The 15,432-nt window shown below is 45.7% G+C and overlaps 1 protein-coding gene across 1 annotated transcript; it reads left to right on the top strand.

Moving 5' to 3' along the window:
* Positions 1-4,302: 4,302 nt before the first annotated feature.
* Positions 4,303-5,462, top strand: LOC119050293 (ATP synthase subunit f, mitochondrial-like). The gene is made up of 2 exons (XM_037146518.2): positions 4,303-4,604; positions 5,444-5,462. Exons 1-2 carry the CDS (start codon positions 4,303-4,305, stop codon positions 5,460-5,462), a joined length of 321 nt encoding a protein of 106 aa, XP_037002413.2.
* The last annotated feature ends 9,970 nt before the right edge of the window (positions 5,463-15,432 follow it).

Below are 15,432 nucleotides of genomic sequence, written 5' to 3'. Positions count from 1 at the left end.
CACCTAGAACCTCCTTCCTCTGGTCCCAAGAAGGGCAGCTTAACTATTGCCATAAATGAGAGGCGGGAGAGGACCCTACCTGGATAGGATTGGAAGATTTGAGTTCAAGGGCTGGTTCTGCTGCAGACCCCTCAGGTGAGACACTAAACTAAACTACAAATAGAGATGCTCATCATCATCATCATCGTCACCATCAGCAACATCATTTCACAACTGTGGGTTCATCCCCACGCACACAGTTGTACCTACTGCTCTGTGCTGCACTGGGTCAACGAACCTTCGTGGACTGAGGCTGGAGGGAACAAACCATGGGTGAATGCCACATCACAGACTGCAACCACTTGGAGCCTTCGGGGCCATGTCAGCCAGGACACAAGATGATCACCAGCCCGATGTGGGTCAACTGGGTGAGGGTACAATAGCTGTGAATGCGTTTCATGAAACCAAGGAGCCTGTTAGTGCTCTGCTGTGTGCTCCCCAGCATCACCTACCTGAGATCCAGGAGGGGTTTCCTTGAGCCTCACCTGTGTTTTCCAATCAAGAGAGCCCTCTCCGCTAGAGTGGAACTTCCACAAGGTCATGGAGTTCTAGCTGTTTTGTTCATAGCTGTATCCACAGTACAGAACACATAGGAGGAAGTCAATAAATGTTTGATGAAAGAATGAATGAATTTCTCCACTTCACACAGGCCCCCAAGCGTCAGCCTGGAGCTGTGCTCGCCATAGAACTTGGCCTCCACTCTCTGCTACAATTGGATACAGTTGGCCTCTTCTTAATATCCTCCTCAATCTTCTAGATCTTAACTACACATAAGAATCACCGGAGGAGCTTCTTTAAAAAATCTAGTGCCCAGACCGCGATTCCAGAAGCTCTCACTGCTATATTTTTGAAATACCAATTAAACATTAGTGATTCCAGCATGCAGCTGAGACTGAGAACTGCTGTTGTAGACAGAGCGGAAGGACAGAAGGACAGAAAGAGATGAGGTCATTTTGTAACACTTTTAGCAACTTTTCCCAACACCACACCCTACAGCCTTTTCCTGTCACCTCTAAACTGGCAGGTGACTCTCTGGAAAGTCCCAGCTCTGTGTTTCAAGCCTAATTACCTCCCCCAGTGTATGCCTATCCCAAAGGAAAATCATGCTTCCTTTTCACACTAACACTGGTCTTTTTCTGTTCACTCTCTTTGCCGTGCCTTAGTGGGTGACTTCAGCCATGCTCTTGCCTTCCAAATTCAGCAGGGGACAAGGCTGAGTCTCTGTATTCAAACATACCTCCAAACTCCAGGGGAACAAATGTCACTTTCTCCCAAAGCTCTCTCAAATAGATCCACAAGTTTTGCAGCAGATTGGGACTATAAGATACCAGTCTTTTTTTTTTTTTTGTCTCAATTTTGTCAGTGTCCCTTCTCTTGTTTTGACATGATGGAAGAAAAAAGAAAGATCACAGCACCCCCTGCTAAGCTAACTTCCTGCCTCAATAACTCTTAAAGAATGCCCTTCAGATGTCTTGTTTTCTATATAAGTCTGGATGGGTTAATGGTTGCTAGAAATATTTTTCTTTAACCTCTGAGAAGTCCCTCGTGGATATTTAGCACCTCTCTCTAGAGTTGTTGGTACGTCGCACCTATGTCTTTGGTATTAGGGCTTCCTCACCAAAATTTTGGATCAATGGGAAGTGTTCTATTTAATATCATTTTATACCACCAATTCCTATTCCCTAGGGCCCTGAAACAAGGAAAAGCTGGTGGCAGTGATTGCCCAGACCGACCTCCAAGATTGTGTGCTGGTTGTACTGTGTCTGTAGCTGCACAGTGCTGGTCTGTGTCACATCAGCGCTGCTCTGAGCTCAAGTGCTGCTGCCCAGACTTCGCGACCACTTAGAAATGAGGTTCTTATTCTAGCAATTTCTATTCTTAATTGCTAACTGTGCTACCATAAGTGTCAGAGGTTTAGCTCTCTCTCCTTATAATAGGCTGTAATAGATCTTCTTGGATTTGGTCAAAAAACAAGAGGGAATGTCCTGGGCTCAACACTTCCCAGAATCCTTTCCCCGACTGCTCAGAAGCCTGTCCCTCCACGGTTGTTTCTCGTGTCCCTTTCCCAAATGTCTACCAGCGGCAGCCCTTATGTGTCCTACTTCAAGTCTCCTGAGAGTTTGGCTGATTATATGAGTTCATGGGTCACATACTCTTGCTTTACTTCTCTGTGTCCTCCCCATTCTCGTCTTCTAGTCTCTTTCTGCTTCTTCCTTCTTTCTCACCTGTGCCTCCATTATGCTGGAGACTCTCAAAATCAGAGATGTTTCTGAGCCCTGACTAAAAGCTCAAAATGGCCTCAGTGGCTCCAAGATGCTCTGCGATCTTGCTTCCCCGGGCAGGATGGGTTCTCTGTGCCCACTTCCAGGCCACTTATATGCTCTGACAAAAGCTGTTGATGTCCCACAGATACTGCTTCTACCTTTTCCACCCTCATGCGTGCCAACTTGCTTCAGCTGCTGCACCTGGCCCTTGAGCCGACCTGGAGAGGGTCGGGTGCTAGGAATTAACACCCTCGCTGTCCCCTAGAAATAGCTCTCAGTCAGTGACTAATGGGAAATAGTAGCTAGAAACCATTTCCCTGCTTCTTCAGCAGGATAACTCAGTGCTGTTCTACACCAGTTCCCAGGCTTGCTCAGAAGGATGAGGTTGTCACAATTTCATTTGATGTATTCCCTTCCCTGTTCCATTTTTCTGTTCCCCTAGCAGTCCGCATGCTGTCTCAGGGTGTGCTTCTAGGGGAATCCTGACCAAAAAGGTTCTGAGCCAGAAATTAAAATATTGTGGGAAGACTGGAGGGACCAGCAGATGCCAAATAGGTATTGAGCCCCTCATTACAAGGCTACGTATAGACAGGACATCTTTAAGAGAATAAACCTAGAAGCAGATAGACCGAAAAGGGAGAAGAAATGTATTCCTCTCTCTGCTCCTCTTCCTCCTCCTTCCTTTTCACCCCTTTCCCTCTTTCTCCACTGCCTCCGATCTTTATAGAATGACCCAAGGCTCTCTTACAACTCAGCCCATTCTCCTCCCTTCATAGTGCCCAGCTTTGTGCTGACCTGGGTGTGGAGTCTGTCTCCCTTTTCTGCCCAGCAAGTGGCCCTGAGGAGCAGCCGGCCTGCCATTCCTTTGTCTGGGTCTTTTAGAAAGAAGTCAGCAAAATTATTCACTGATGAAAGAATCTAGTCTTAGGAAAGAAATCTAATCAAACCAAGGCATTTTCTCCCCCTATCAGATGATGGGAAATCTCTTATCTCTGCGTCAGCTGTGTCAGGAAAGGAGCTACCTCATTATTTAATATTGGCAGATGCGACTTAAGGACTTGAGATAGAGGCCAGTAGAAATGCACGCGACGGCAGTGATGGGGGAGGGAGAAGGTGGTGCTTGTTCACCCCTCCAAGCCTATGGGAACCCCGAGGGGCTGTTTTTCACTCAGCATGAGTTCATGCAGAAACCCCACGTGGGTTCAGAGGTGCACAGTGAGTGGGGTATTGGTGACCTGAAGGGGCTCATCACCACAGCAAAATCACAGCCATGGAGAGCCACGGTCACTGACTGCTTAGCATCACAACCCTCAAGAGCATGGGATACAGGAAAGGTTGAGGGACCCCTGAGAACTGTGACAATTCCACCTGGACCACTCCTTGTGGAGCAGATGGTGTCTGATACCCCCCTGCTGTGTGTGTCCTTGCAGGGGAGGGGAGTTGTACACTGATCCCTTTTCTGCTCCCAGAATGAGCTGGGGGCCCGGGGGCTGTCGGGAGCGGGGGCTCCGAAGCAGCAGGGCTCCTCAGCCCATCTGCATGGGTGGGTCAAACCCAGTCGTCCTCGGAGCTCAGGAGCTGGAGGGATGTCTTGCCTGCCTGTTCTGCCGACACACAAATTTTCTCTGCCAGGGAGAATGATTTATTTGTATGTCTTCATTGAAGGCAATTATTTTTAAGCACCTTGCTGGGCATGCTGGGTGATCTCACGAGTGCCTGTCTTGCTTGGGGGGAAAGTGGAAAAGGCAGCCACCCTTCTCCTGACTCATCCAGAGAATTCTCCTCTTTCTCTGGCACCTTCACACAAAGATGAGGAGCCTGCCTTTCCCTCTTGAGAGGCACCGATTCACTAATAAAACTCATCAAGGAGGCTATTTTAAAAGTACTTCCCTTTGGGAAAGAATTTTTCTTTTTTAGAAAAAAACATTTCAGCTCTCCAGTTTTTTTTTGTTTGTTTGTTTGTTTTTACATTAAACACAAGTTATGCCCAGACTCTAAGATGGCGTCGGTCGTACCACTGAAGGGGAAGAGACCCGTGGATGTCAAACTAGGGGAGCTGCCAGGCTGGATACTGATGCGGGATTTCCCCCCTGGAGGCATTGCTGGGGCATTTCAAGGAGGTTGCTATTGGTATTACAAGTGTGTCAGTGTGAAGAAAGGGAATGTTGCTGGAGTTTCGATGGTGCTGGCAGCTTACGAGCTTTTTAACTACTGCTGTTCTTATAAGGACCCCAAACATGACCCTTATCTTTGCACAGCACCTTTGAATCTTTTCATGTTGGAATCAACGCCTAATAAAAGGTGGCTGGTACTGGGTTGCTTAAAAAAAAAATCCAAGTTGCATAAAACTTTGTTCAATAAGTAAACTTAACACTAAACATGTCCTAGATGTCCAGAGTAAATAGTTGTGTTTGGGGAAGAGGAAAAAGAGTAGAAAGGAAAAGAGGCAGAAAGAACAGAGGACGAACCCTGGCAACGGAAAAGTATCCATGGAAAACAGGGGGAGGAGACGGAGGCCTCCGGGTTCTCCTTTCCTTCGTACCAGCTTCTCGAATAAGGGGCGGTTCTGCCTCTCCCACCTCCTCACTACCTCGGCCACTCCTCCGCCGTCCCCACCTCGGTTTGGATCTCCACTCCCACTGACCCTGCTCCTGAAAGGCTTCTGTGCCGGTTGTGTTTCCTCCTTAAATCGGTGCTGGATTTGACACAATACCCCCCTCTGTTCTCTCCTTCCACACCACCCACGACGCTGGGGCTGTGTGTGTGGGGTACATAGATTCCCACAGTAGATCTGGTGTTTGTCAGCTGTTACATATGAGGCACGTCTCTCACCTTCTTGGAGTTTTCACATCTGCAAACTGGCAGTAATAATAGTTTGCCAGCACTGGCTTCTGGAATTTCTGTTGGATGCATGTGTAGGGGTGTGTGCATGTCTGTGTATGTAGGGTAAGAGACAAGGAACACAAAGTCTCACTGGACAAATAGAAGTTATGGCTTTGATTGTTTGACTCTTACTGTCACTTTTCTCTCTCTGCTTGCCCTTCCTTATCCCACCCCCTATGACCAGACCTTTTCCAAGATGCGGCCTTTGCTCTTTTCAATCCCCAACTCTCTCTAACTTCCCCTCTCTTCTTCTATAGACTCAACCATCGCCTGTAACAGATGACTTCCAAAATGGCATGTCCGGCCCCATGCGCTCTGGAGCTGCAAACCTGGCTTTGCTGCCTGCCTGCCTTGGTGGCGCCCCAGATCCGACACACCCAGTGTGGCATGAACAGAACGCCTCCCCTGCCTCATGCAGGACCTGACCTCTAGAGGGACCGGTATGACATTGTGTCTAGACAGACTCCATTTCTGATCCTGGCAGTGCTGTGGATGTGTTAGTCTTACAGTAATCTTCTGAGTTTCAGTTTGCTCTCCGCAGAATGGAAATAGTAAAATCCACCTGAGAAATAGGATGAGGTCTCACTGTGAGATATTAAATGACAGCGCAAGGAGGTGAGGCCAAGAAGGCACATCTGGGGCTAGAGGTTGTGCAGACACTTCTCAAGCACCAGGGACTGAGGGGTGGCAGGTGGATGATGCTTCTGACCGCAGGGCGCAGGCCTCGCTACAGCAAGCTGGCGAAACAGCAGAGGTTTAGCGCACAGGCTCGGCAGCCAAATCTCAGCTTTACTACTCGCTAGCTGTGTTACTTTGGGAAACTTTCTTAATGTCTCTGTGCTGCAGTCTTCTTGCCTATAAAATTGGTTGCCATGAGGATAATTCATCAGATAAATTAGACAAATTCATGTAGGGTGCTTACAACAGTGCATGAAGAAAGTGCCATCTGAGTCCTTCATTTAACAAAAGCTATGTCAGCTCTCAGTGACATTTTCCTTGAAAGTTGCATGTTCACTTTTTTACTCAGGAGGTTTTGGGGGCCTTGTGGCAGCTAGAAAGCAAGGGACCCGAGGACAGTCCCCACCATGCCTCACGCAAAAATCTTGCTTCATCTTCCTTCGTGCCATAATTCTCTCTGAAGTGAGACCAAGTGGGCATTCATCACTTTCCATCCCACCCCCTGCCTCAGAGCCGGGCATGAGCCGAGGCACCTGCACCCAGGCCGGTGACATCACCAGGCGAGACAGCTGAGCCTGTGTGGACAAGGAGCTGACGTGAGGGAGGGATGAAAAGTGCCTCCAGGTCCCAGTTTCCCCTGAGGTGACTCAGGCACATGGCATCATGGGTCATTCTTGGCGCCATGGCCGGACAAGCAGGCGGAGGAGCTGGGTCCTGGAGAAAGGAGAGACATGGGTCCGAGGAGACGAGGATGAGATTGCGGATGGGCTCGTGCCCTGTGAAAGGGCTGACTTGGTCTGAAAGGCAGCAAGGAGGGACACGAGCAGTTTTGTTTGAGTAATCCCTCCGGCTCCTGGGTGGAGGACAGGGCTTAGTGCAGGGCAAGGTAGGAAGTGAGGAGGGCAGGTACAGAGCTGTTGTGGAAGGAAGGCGGAGACCTGCATCTAGGTGTTAGTAGTGGGGAGGAGTAGAGAGTCTTGTCTGGCATGAGGACTCCGGAATAACAGATGAGAGAACGGTTTGTCACCTATGACAAGTTTTACACTTGTTAAGGTGCTGCTTTCCACCTGGGAGACTCCAGAAGGATAAGGGCAAAACTGCAGTACTCATCATCTCCTTTGGCACCGTGCCTCTGAGCTAGGGAGGCAGGCCCTCTGACCAAGCAGGCTCATACTGTACTTCCTGCCTCAACCGGACTCAGGTGAGAACCAGGGAGGACATGAGCTTCCCCCAAGGGAACGAACTCCAAGTGAGGCCAGCCTGAGATTCTACCCTGTCTACTCCTCACACCCATCCCTACAGCAATGGGGTGACATGGAGGCTCACATCCCAGTTACTGCCTTATGAAGACATTTATCAGCTGGTTGCTCCATTTGTAAAATGGGATGATAATAAGAGAAGGGATCAGTTAAGTGATACATGTAAAGTTCTAAGCACAATGTTGTCACATAGTAAGTGTTCAGTTAAATGTGGCACTATGACTATTACTTTATAATTATTATCAAATTCCCAACGGGCTCTTTTCTCTTCCTGCCTTTATACCTCCAACACTTCCCAGTCATTCTCCCTCTACGACTCCTCCGAGACACAGTTAAACCCCCTCTCCACACACCAGAGAACTTGGTGAGCATCAGAACAAATTGCTGTAGGTTCCAGGCCTGTGGAGTCTGCTTCCTTCTTTGAGTGATCTGCTCTTCCAGCAAGCAAGGAGTCGGAATCAGGGAGAAGAGAGGACTTTCCAGTTCCTAAGCCCTGCTCAGCATCGGGCATGTCACTATACCCCCTGGTAGAAGCCTCATGGCCCTGGCAGGCGGTATCGTTGTTCTCAATTTACAGAACATGCAGAATGAAGTATGGAGAGCTCAACTGGCATGACTGAAGGTTGCACAGAAGTAATCAGGGAGGCCAGAATTAAATGGGGGGAGCTATCTGACTCCAAGTCTGGGCCTTTACTTCTAACCTCGAAAATCTCATAAGACCTGCTCTCCCTGGGTGAGCAGCTGCAGTCTTCTCTTTGGATAACAAGCCAAAGCAGGTAAAGAAGTCATTCAGTTCCACATGGCTTTCTGAATGGACTCACCAAAGGAGTGAAGTATGTTTTAAACCTAAATAACACGGACTAGCTGTGTCAGGGGAATAGGGTTACTGTCTGGTTCCATCCTTTCTTGGTGTGGCCCACACACAGCACTGGTTGTGAAATGGAAGGGCTTTTAAAGGAGTCAGGCCCGATGCTTATCTCCAGTGCATCCAGGGTTCTAGCCCAGCCTTTTCCACAGCCAGGCTGCAAAGCAGGAAAAATTCCCAGTCATGAACCTCTCTGCTCTGACCAATGGGAAACAAACTTCATCTGCTCCCATCCGTCCTTCCTAGCTACTGGCTCTGGGAGGAGGAGTCTGTAGTTATCACAGTGAACACCTCTATGTTCAGTTTAGACAGCTCTTCCCCGCCCATGATCTTATCCAATCACATGTAGAGGTGGAATCAAAAACCCTAGGTTCAAATTCAAGCTCTGCCAATTACTGGCTATGGGCTTTGGGTAAGCACTTCTCTCTGTATGGCCCTGTGAGATTTTCATGGGATTGATGAGGAACTTCAGCTCCAGTGGAAGGGCATTGAGGTGATTGGCAGAAAAAGGTTTTGTATCCAAATTCAAGGTTCTTTCCAAAAAAAACATCTGGTCCTTGGAGAAAGGAAAACCTCGAAATATAGCATCTTTGCTACTTCTCCACAATCAGCCAAACAAGTAGCCAAACTCAATTATCTATCAATTCAACATATTACACAGAAGACACAGCTCTCTGTGGAGATAGAATGCTCGCCTTCTCTGTACTATACAGGTTCCATCAGTAAAGACACCCTCTGCGTGCATTAGATTTTCCTCCTCTGTGGGAGCCCATGCTAGTTTCAGGGTAGTGTCTGGTTCAGCACAAGCTAACTGTGGGCAGGCTTTAGCTCTGGAGTGTGCAGCTTCTCTCTGGGCTGCAAATACTTACCAGTAATTTAAGAGGGTAGGAGCCTGGAGACTGGGGCTGAGACCATCCAGGTGCCTCAGAGGAGGATGCTAGTAGGGCACTGGCTAGCTGAGAGCACTGGACCATATACAAGGCCCAGAGAAAAGGGAAGCCTTCAGCTCTGAGGTGTTCTCTCCTCATTCCCTGTACCTGTGAAGGGCTCAGATCAATGTGACTTCTGGAGACTGGGCTACTGTCCAGCACCCAGCAACATTGTACAAACAGGCTGTACTTTCTCTGACTTTACTTCTTGGTCTCCTTTTTCTAGGAGGAGCTGAAGCCATGCTTCGCAATAGCTGGTCTCACAGTCCAAGAGTGGCATTTTACTACTTATTCATACATTCATTCACCCTGCCAGGCCCTGGGGACACCACTGTAACAAGACAGAACATGGCCCTTGCCCTCTCAAGCTGAGTGAAATGGCATGAGATTTGGGGCAGGTGGACCAGGGCTCTCCTCTCCACCCAGCATTTACTGTCCAGGTGATCTCACTTGTTCCTAAACTCTCTGAACCTCAGTTCCCTTGGGAGTCTGGTGTGTGTAATGACACCTCCCTCGTATGATTCAAGTGAGTGGAAGGATTTAATCAAATAAATGTGAAAGCACTTTGTTAACCATAAAGATCATATCAATCTTAATTTTTACTGTTAGTAATGTGACTATTATCCTATTATTATTATTGCTACATTTTTCCATTTGAGAAGTTTTCTCTGTCCAACCTGCTTATTCTGCCAGAATCTGAGTGAAACAATGACTTTGCTCAGCAGGTTCTGACAATACTAATTGATCTACTCTGGATCATTAGCCCACCTTTTTTTTTTAAGATACAAATTCACATATTATACAATATGTGAATATTTCAAGTACACAGTTCAGTGTTTTACGGTACATTTGCAGGGTTATATAACCATCACCAAATATAATTTTAGAACATTTTTATTCCCTGTAAAAAAAATTCTACACTCTATGGCAGTAATTCCCCATCCCTCTCATCAACCCCCCTCTCCTCACTGTAAGCGACACAGAATCTTTTGTCTCTGTAGATTTGCCCATTGTGAACATTTCCTATAAATGGAATCATAATATGTGTGGTCTCTTGAGTCTGACTTCTGCTACTTAGCATAATGCTTTCAAAATTCTTCCATCTAGAATTTTGCTTCTTTTTATTGCTTAATACTATTCTATTACATAGATACAGTACATTTTATTTATCCAATCATCAGCTGGTTAGATATTAGGTTATTTATGCTTTTTGGTTATTATAAAAATACTGCTGTGAACATTTCATGTAGAAATTTCTATGTAGGCATGTGTTTTCATTTCTCGTAAATTTATACCTAGGAGTGGAATCGCTGGGTCATGTGATCTGTTTAATATTTTGAGAAACTGCCAGACTGTTTTGCAAAGGAGCTGCATCAGTTTATTCCAATACATTCCCACAAACAACATACAAGTGTCCCAGTTTCTTCACATCCTCATCAACCCTTGTTATTGTCGGTCTTTTCTATTACAGTCTAATATAATAGATGTGAAGTGATGTCTCACTGTGGTTTTCATTTGCACTTCCCTGATGACTAATGATATCACACATCTTCTCATGTGCTTGTCGGTCCTTTTCATATCTTATTGGGAGAAATCTTTATTCAAATCTGTTTGTGTATTCACCCATTTTTACATTGCATCATTTGTATTTTTATTATGAGTAATGAGAGTTCTTTATATATTTTGGATACAAGTCTCATCAAATGCAGGGTGGGGCAAAAGTAGGTTTACAGTTGTTCACATGGAAAATAATATAATAATTAATAAATAAGAATATAAGAATAAACTCTATTTCTCATACTCACAACAGTAAACCTACGTCTGCCCCACCCTGTATTGATCTACATATATTTTCTCCCATTCTGTGAACTGTCTTTTCACTTTCTTGACCATGTTGTTTTCAGTACAAAAGTGTAAAATTTTGATACAATTTATCTTTTCTTGTTCATGCTTTTGGAGTCAAGTAAGGTCTATTTATTAAATGAGCTCAGCCTTTTAAAAACACGTGTCTATTATTGAAATAAGACTTTGTTATTAAGTATCTAGCACTAATTCCAAATCAGGGAAAATATTAATGTATCATCACTATGATTTTATATGTTACAATAACTGAATATAGATAGGCATGGAAACCTTCCTGCCATGAAGGAACTAGGGAAAGGATGGCGTTTCTAAGCTGGCAGGATAGCAGTTGAGGTGAGCAAAAAGAAGTGTGGGGGGTCGGCTGGGTGAAGCACTGGGGAGCAGGAACATTCCAGGCAGAGGCAGCAGTGTGTTCAAAGGCCCTGTGTCCCGTCAAACCTCTTGAAGAGCTCCATTATCCCCACAGGTGCTCCCAAGTGGGAAGTGGGAAGGAGTGGGTGAGAAGAGTGGCCTAGAAATCCACTCCTGGCCTTGACTGGCTGTTGGGTGCACGCCGTTGGGTCATGTGACAGCCTTGCTTCATTCCTTAACATCTCAGTCCCACCACTTTTCCCTCCCTTATAGCTAGTCCCACTGCAAGTATTTTGCAGTGGATTAGCATAAAGAAGATGTTCAGTAAATATTTGTGGAATAGATGAATGTATGAATGAATGAATGAATTATAGAAACAGGAAATCCCTCCAGAATGACCCATTTTTTTCAGAAGGGTTTGTTTTCAGGGACCTCATGGAACTAGAATAATACAAAAAGGTCACTTCTCAGCAAACAGAGTAGGAAAAAGAGCATCCTCTTGGTCTGTAAGATGATTTCAGTAGTTCAGGACCTGCTCTGCCATAGGAACTGACAAGAATCGCAGGAAGGGCAGGGAGAACATGGAGGCAGCATGAGAAGCATAAGCAGCTCAAGAGGTCAGCATTCCAGGGTGGCAGGCACAGAGATTTATTATAAGGTATTGGCTTGGGCAATTATGGGGGCTGAGAGGTCCTGTGATCTCTGTCTGCAAGCTGGAGATCCAGAAAGGTCAGTGGTGTAGACTGAGGGCCTGAGCCAGAGAGCCAGGGGTGTAGGTTCCAACCCAAGTCTGAGGGTGAGAACAAGGAGCATTGCTGGCAGATCTATGTTTCAGCTCAGATAGTCAGGGAGTAAAGGCAATCTCCCTGGACTGTTTTGCTCTGTTCAGACCTTCAGCAACTAGATAATACCCACTCACATTAGGGAGGGCCATCTGCTTTACTCAAGCTGCAGATTCAAATGTTAATCTCTTCCAGAAACACCCTCACAGACACACCCAGAAGCAATGTTTAACCACTATCTGGGCATCACTGTGATCCAGTTAAGTTGACAGGTAAAATTAACTTAACTGTTCATAAGGGTAGGGAGGAGGGGTGTCAAGAGCACACAGAGCTCATGCTTGTTCTCTGGACATCAGTTGATGGAGAAATGGAGGCTGGAGGTTGGCATCTCACAGAGAACAAGGGCTGCTGTAGGGCGCTCTCTTGATTTATGACGATGGTACCCAAGAGGGTGGGGGAGGGCATTCTTAGATCAGCAAGAACTCAGGATGGAATCCAGGTGAGAATGCTACAGAGTCAGGGAGGTCTCAGTGCTCAGGGAAGCAGGCGGTGTTACTTCTCCAGCGGGCCAAGGATGGTGGGGGTAGGAGGGCAGGCGTCTTTTGCTGGACAACAGACGCTGCCAAGTTGCTCAATGTCAGAGTCTAGTAGTCTATTGTTTACCTATGGTATGAGTAGGTGGCATTGCTTTAACAGCTGTGCTGTGGCCCTGAAGGCTTCCTGGGCTCTTCTATTCTGAATGCAGTCCCCTAATGTTTGGAGAGTATAATTGAAGAGCTACAAATAAAGATTAGTCTAGATTGGTTTTGACTGATTTGGCAATCAGTCAAATTTCATCTCATTTGGGTCAAGTTTTCCTGCTTCTTTACATTCCTAAAAGTATTTTTTATTGCATGCCAGACACTGAGTTTTATTATGTTGGGTGCAGGATATTTTTATATTCCCATAAATATTCCTGAGCTCTGTTCTAAGCTACAGTTAGTTTAATTGAAAGCAGCCTGACCCTTTCAGGTATTGCTTTTATGATTCATAAGGTGGGTTCAGGGCAATACTTAGTCCGGGGATAATTATCTCTGTTACTGAGGCAAGACCTTCTAGAGTATTCTACTCAATACCCCTTGAGTTATGCATGTTTCCTTCATGGCTGATGGCAACAGGCCTATTCCTGGCCTTAAAGGTACACTGGAGACTTTTCCTTGGATATTTTGGGATGGTTCTTTCTCCAACCTTTGCCAGTTTCCTCACACTTATGTGCTGACCATGTCCTGCTAAAAACTTGAGGTGGGGGAGCTCTCTGATGATCTGAGAGGTTTTCTTGCTGTGCATCTCTATCCTCTTTGGTCCTCTCTCCTGTACTGATTATTCGAGCTGTCTTGTCCCTTGGCTCTCTCACCCGACTCTTCAACTCAGGAAGTCTTGCTGGGCCTTGCTGGGAGTCCCCCTCCTGAGTGATGAACAGGAAATTATCCCAAGGCAATAAGTCTGGGCAGTTGTTGGGCCCACCAAGTTTGTTTGTCATATCTCAAGCATCGCTGTATTTTATTGTCTGCTCTCAGTGTCTCCAAAACTTTTACATATTTTGTTTTTGTTGTTGTTGTTTCAGGGTATAATCCAGCCCTTATCGTTCCATCTTGGTCAAAAGTAGAGTCCCTGTCCATTTGTTTTCTTCCTTCTCTCCAATGAGATTCGTGGAAGAAGATGTTTTGAGAAATTTACCGTAAGCCGTCAATATGATCATGTCATTCTCCATTGGCCCAGATCACATTACTAATATGATGAAATTTGATTTAACAAAACAAAACAAAAACATTTTTTGATTCTTCTGGAAGCTTGAGGATTTTTTTAAAAAATGTATTACAGTTGGCCACTGACTTCCAGAAATTCACAGTCTAATGAGACCAAAGCTATCCTGAAATAACTCTAGCAAGAGTGCCTCTCTGTCATCCTAACTGCTGACAAACTGATGCACCATCTTCCCTTCAGCCTGCGGGCTGGGAGAAGGGTAGGGTGGGGCCTGAAAGGGGCACGCAACCCAGCGTGTTCGTCCCTAAATTGGAGATTTCAAAAGACTCAGTGATAAATGGAGAGTCATAAATTTATCTGTGATGTTTATCTTCAGAGATTTAGGGCAGCAGCTTGAAAGACGCTAATGTAGATGTAATCTTAGTTTCAGTCCAAGGTGGCAGCTGGGTTTGGTACGTATGAGATTAAAGTCTTCCTGGGGCCCCGAAATTGCCGTCAGGGTTCCTGGCTGTAGGGCTAGTGGTTCAGACGGCTTCCTGAGCTGCAGGTGGCATCGTGGACCATGCGTGGGTCTTAGGTTTGGTGGGAAGATGGCCTCGGGTTGAAATCCCAGCATCGCTGTTTACTTTTTCTGTGACCTGGGATGAATTACTAGTTCTCTCTGAAACTTAATTTCCCCAGGCTATATTCTTCTCTTTAAATCACTACATCTCATGTGATAAAGTAACACCAGTAATAATTCCCTATTTCACATATATCATCACATGGCACTCTGGCTGTGCCTCTGTCTTCACGTGGCCTTCTTACAAGGATGCCAGTCATATATTGGATCAGGGGTTCACTCTACTCCAGTGTGACCTCATCTTAACTAATTGCATCCACAACAACCTATTCCTAAATAAGGTCTTATTCTGAGGTAGAAGGATCAGAACTTCAACATGTCTTTCTTTTTTTTCCAACATACCTTTGTTTGAGAGGACACAATTCAACCTGTAGCACTGGTGTTCATTCAGCCCCTGAAACAAGCCACACTCATCTCACTTGGGGTCTTTTGTGTATGCTGTCCACAATCCCCCATTTCCTATCTGTCCTTCATCATCTCAATCTTGGTTGAAAACTCATTCTCCTTAGACAACCTTCCCTCGAGTTAGGTCAGTTCTTCCTACTCACAGCACCATGTATTTTCTTTCCCAGCATTTGCCAACACTTTTAATTATATATTTGTTTGGGTAAATCTCTAAAAAGTGGCTGTCTCCTCCACTAGGGCATAAGCTCCATGAAAGCCAAGATGGTGTGTGTTGCACAGTATTGTATTTCCAGTGCTGAGCATGGTGCCTAGCACATAGTAGGTGCATAATAAATACGTATTAAATCAGTGACTTCAGAAATCTTTTACTGGGCTATTAGGTTTTATTCCTCCTTATGATTTTTAAATCATAGGTGTCCTTATTACCAGGAGATATGGTATTCCCCTGACACAAATAAGACAACTTGCTGAGGAAATGGGGAAGGGGAAGAAAGTAAGTCCCAGCAAATTGTGCTTGTAGTTAATGCTCAAGATATCCCCTTAAAAGAGAGAACAATGTATATTCCTGGCAGACAAAACCTTCTTCCAGGGGCCAGTTGCAAGTATTTGCAGCCCAACACAGAAAGCAGGCAAGGACTATATTACTCTCTTGAATTATGAACTTAACTGAAATCAGGACTCTGCAGAATCTCAGGCTTCTCACAGGGACCATGCCAGAAAACTTAATGAATAACAAGAGGCAGTATGCC

The sequence above is a fragment of the Artibeus jamaicensis genome, unplaced genomic scaffold, assembly GCF_021234435.1.
Source record: "Artibeus jamaicensis isolate MK-2021 breed Jamaican fruit bat unplaced genomic scaffold, CSHL_Jam_final contig_797, whole genome shotgun sequence".
In the NCBI taxonomy this organism is placed as follows: domain Eukaryota; kingdom Metazoa; phylum Chordata; class Mammalia; order Chiroptera; family Phyllostomidae; genus Artibeus; species Artibeus jamaicensis.
Note: the sequence above shows the minus strand (reverse complement) of the source record. Positions and strands in the feature narration are given on the sequence as shown.